The sequence below is a fragment of the Aplysia californica genome, unplaced genomic scaffold (genome assembly GCF_000002075.1).
Source record: "Aplysia californica isolate F4 #8 unplaced genomic scaffold, AplCal3.0 scaffold00430, whole genome shotgun sequence".
In the NCBI taxonomy this organism is placed as follows: Eukaryota; Metazoa; Mollusca; class Gastropoda; order Aplysiida; family Aplysiidae; genus Aplysia; species Aplysia californica.
In genome coordinates, this window is record NW_004797700.1 from 62,135 (window position 1) to 66,142 (window position 4,008).

The 4,008-nt window shown below is 40.8% G+C and overlaps 1 protein-coding gene across 2 annotated transcripts in view; it reads left to right on the top strand.

The window, feature by feature from the left end:
* Nucleotides 1–4,008, top strand: part of LOC101854187 — a 12,632-nt gene that overhangs the window by 2,226 nt on the left and 6,398 nt on the right. For both annotated transcript variants that reach the window (XM_005104653.3, XM_013086048.2), the window contains exons 2-3: nt 910–1,055; nt 3,757–3,930. In XM_005104653.3, coding sequence (XP_005104710.1) covers nt 947–1,055; nt 3,757–3,930 — 283 coding nt within the window. In that variant the 5' untranslated portion in view covers nt 910–946. The remainder of the gene's footprint in view (nt 1–909; nt 1,056–3,756; nt 3,931–4,008) is intronic.

Below are 4,008 nucleotides of genomic sequence, written 5' to 3' on the forward strand. Positions count from 1 at the left end.
GAAAATTTTTAGGTCTGCTTGGCAGTTACCCTGGTGATTTGTAATTTTTTTTCCCCCCCCCCCCCCCCCCCCTTCCTGAGATCCTGATTTTTAGATTTCAGTGAGTGGCAGATCTTTAATTCATTATGGCCTAAGTTTTATCTCCCAACTGGGCACCATTGAGTGCATTTTGTGATGCTAAGTTCACTCACTTCTGAACCAGTGGGGCCAATCTCTCTTGGGCAGTCAGTCTAACAATGACTGTATAATTTACTGAGTTAAGGATTGGGGGGGGGGGCTCTCGTGGCCTAGAGGTTAAGGTGTTGGCCTCTCATTCAACGGTCCCGGGTTCGAATCCGGGTAGCGACCAAAAAATTTTCTTCTCTAAAATTGTCTCCTTTCACCTCCTTTCCTGCTCTCTAGCAATGTTCTGTTGTCTGCTTTCATTTCCACTTTCTGCCCCCACCCCCTCACCTCCTTTGCCCCCTCCTCTGGGCTCCTGACTCTTTCTGCAGCCTTTCTACTGTTACTCCTTGGCTCCTCCTTACTGCTGTCTTTCTTCCACACCCCTGATCTTCTGGTAGGAAAGATCTACACCTAGCCTTCTCGGACAAGGGCGAAAAATCTCGGAGGGCCCGTGTGCAAGTTGCGCACGTTAAAGATCCCTTGGTGGTCTAAAATTGATAAGAGTAGGCTTCGGCCTCCACCCGGGCAAAATTTTAAATTTCCTACCAACTGAAAATATTAGATGTGTCCCACGCGCTCATATGACCTTATTCAGTTGCGAGCGCCGTAAAACACTTTACAGAAAAAAAACGAGTTAAGGATTGTATTTTTTGGTGTTTTTATGAGTAGCCTACCTGTGACTATAGGGTAGGCCTACGCAATAATGATGGTATTGAATTACTTAAAGTTAAATATTTTTTTCAGACTGTCAGCATTCCTGCCCAGGTAACAACCTCTCATCATGACGACAATGGCAAGATGTAGCAGCCTCGCAGCAAATATTTTTGTCATGTTGTGCCTTTTGTGCCGTGCTCAAGCTCAAGACACCGGCCGTGTAGCAGACGCTGATAGTAAGTGATCATGATTATTTTCTCTTAAATCTCTTTCTGCCACACCCCTGATCTTCTGGTAGGAAAGATCTACACCTAGCCTTCTCGGACAAGGGCGAAAAATCTCGGAGGGCCTGTGTGCAAGTTGCGCACGTTAAAGATCCCTTGGTGGTCTAAAATCGATAAGAGTAGGCTTCGGCCGCCACCCGGGCAAAATTCAAAATTTCCTACCAACTGAAAATATTAGGTGTGTTCCGCGCGCTCATATGACCTTATGCAGTTGCGAGCGCCGTAAAACACTTTACAAAAACAAAAAACAAACAAAATCTCTTTCCTCAGCCATAACAGTCGTACACACTTTTTTTTTTCATATTTTGCTCCTTTGTGTTTGTTTGGTTTTTTTTTTTGTCTTTCGGGTTTGAATAAAATAATGAATAACAAATTTTTATCTGTAATGTTTTCACACGAAGGATATTTTTTTTTGTTCCAGTGAATATTTTTAGTACAAAAAAAGGAATGAGAAGGAATTTAAAACCAAAAAACCTTATGGTTTGTTATAGTTGCAGATATTACTCGAAACAGTATCCATGCAAAGACAGCTTGTGTTTGTGTTTGATGTAGAACGAGAGTGATAGATGTGACAAGCAAGTGATATCTGGCTGTTTCCGCAGACTACAAGTGTTTTGTTCTGGGGGGTTTTTGTTTGTGTTTCCTGTTCCCTGTTGTAGTTCAGGCACAGTTACGAGCATGACATTGTTGGATCAGCCCATTTACAATTTTACTGAAATGTCCCCCCTTTGGGAATAGCTTAAAGACACTTCAGTCAGTGGCATCGCCGCTTAAATCTCATATTTTCAACTCCTACGGTCTAAATCATCATTTAAAATAAGTATTTCTATAATCTTAAAAGCATGTTACTATCAGAATATCATCAGATTACTATCACAGTAATGGCTATATATAGCTAGCTTAAACATTCCTCTGGGGGCTCTCGTGGCCTAGAGGTTAAGGTGTTGGCCTCTCATTAAAAGGTCCCGGGTTCGAATCCTGGTAGCGACCGAAAAATTTTCTTCTCTAAATTTGTCTCCTTTCACCTCCTTTCCTGCTCTCTAGCAATGTTCTATCGGCTGCTTTCGTCTCCTCTTTCTGCCCCTACTCCCTCACCTCCTTTGCCCCCCTCCTCTGGTCTCCCGACTCTTTCTGCAGCCTTTCTACTGCTACTCCTTGACTCCTTCTTACAGCTGTCTTTCTGCCACACCCCTGATCTTCTGGTAGGAAAGATCTACACCTTGCCTTCTCAGACAAGGGCGAAAAATCTCGGAGGGCCCGTATAAAGTTGCGCACGTTAAAGATCCCTTGGTGGTCTAAAATCGATAAGAGTAGGCTTCTACCAACTAAAAATATTAGGTGTGTCCCGCGCGCTCTTATGACCTTATGCAGTTGCGAGCACCGTAAAACACTTACCAAAAAACCCCCCAGAAAAAATACATTCCTCTTATTATTAGCAATAATTGTTCTTTTCTTGTATCACATAGCCTAATATAATGTGGGACTGGGTCTGTTTGTATGTGAAAGCAAATATGTCTGAATGTGTATGTGTTTGTAAGAGAATGTATGTGTATGGGTGTATATGTGCAAGTGCATGCTTTGGTATGTGTGTGTGTGTGTGTGTGTGTGTGTGTGTGTGTGTGTGTGTGTGTGTGTGTGTGTGTGGTGAAATCTGAAACCAAAGTATTAGTGCCTGGACAATTAAGATTTGTTTATATCTTATCTTATTTATAATTTCAATTCTTTCAAAGGTTTTTATAAGGCAGATCAATTATTACATTAACAGTTCCATAGAACAGTCATTCTGTCATCCTTTCACATCTTATGTTCCATAGAACAGTCATTCTGTCATCCTTTCACATCTAATGTTCCATAGAACAGTCATTCTCATCTGTCATCCTTTCACATCTAATGGGTATTACAATATGTGGGGCAGCGTTGTGAAATCATGCACTCGTCAAAATAATCAAAGTGAAGAAACTGGCATTTATCTGCAGGTTTGTGAATTTTTATCGAATTTTCATTTTTTGGCACAACACCTTTCATGCCAATTCAAGAACACATTTGGATTTTACTGAAAGACTATGATTAAAGGCATACAAAAATGTAAATTTTCAGTATCCACGGACTCTCAAGCTAAGGAAATAACTCATCTTTGGCTGCCTTTTTCCCATTAATTTTACCTCTGAAACCAGGTGACCCCCCACCTCCTTCCTTCGCAAATATCTCGAATTCTATTCAAGATAAATGGATATTTTTTTCATCCAAAGCAAGACAAATGAACAAGCTTTAAGATGATACCAATAACTCTTCATGTCCCAAAACTGACAAGAGCCTGATTCCACCGCGTCGTGACACATAGAAAAACTTACTAAATGCAAACTGGAGTTTCTCTGGTGTCCATTATTGTTATTATTATTATTATTATTATTATATATATATATTAATAATAATAATAATATCTGTTTTTGTGGGTGGTTGGCGGGTGCTCTGATGTGGTTTGCTCCTTAAACATCTATCGTCCTGATCTCTCCTCCTTTTTTTTTGTGTTTGTTACTCTCTTGTAACACCTAGTCTAATCTCCAGCACATATATGACCTTATTGTGTTGCAAGTGCCGCAAAACTCAAAATAGAACTAAAACTTAAACATATATCTGTTTTCTTCTTTCGCAGCTGCAATAAGAACGTGGAAAAGTCTTTTCAACCACCACAGGGAATGGATTGGCTTCTACCGCCACGACGGAGGCAACTATTACTGCAACTTGTCTGTGAAGTCGGTGGGTCTCTCTGAGGATGGTGTGTCGTACGTGACGTTCACAGCTCAAGACATTACTCTGGACATGAGTGGTAGGCTTCTTGAAGTTTTGTTTTTTCTGGTTATTTTTGTTTTTGTTTTGTTTTTGGGGTTGTTTTTTGGGGGAGGAG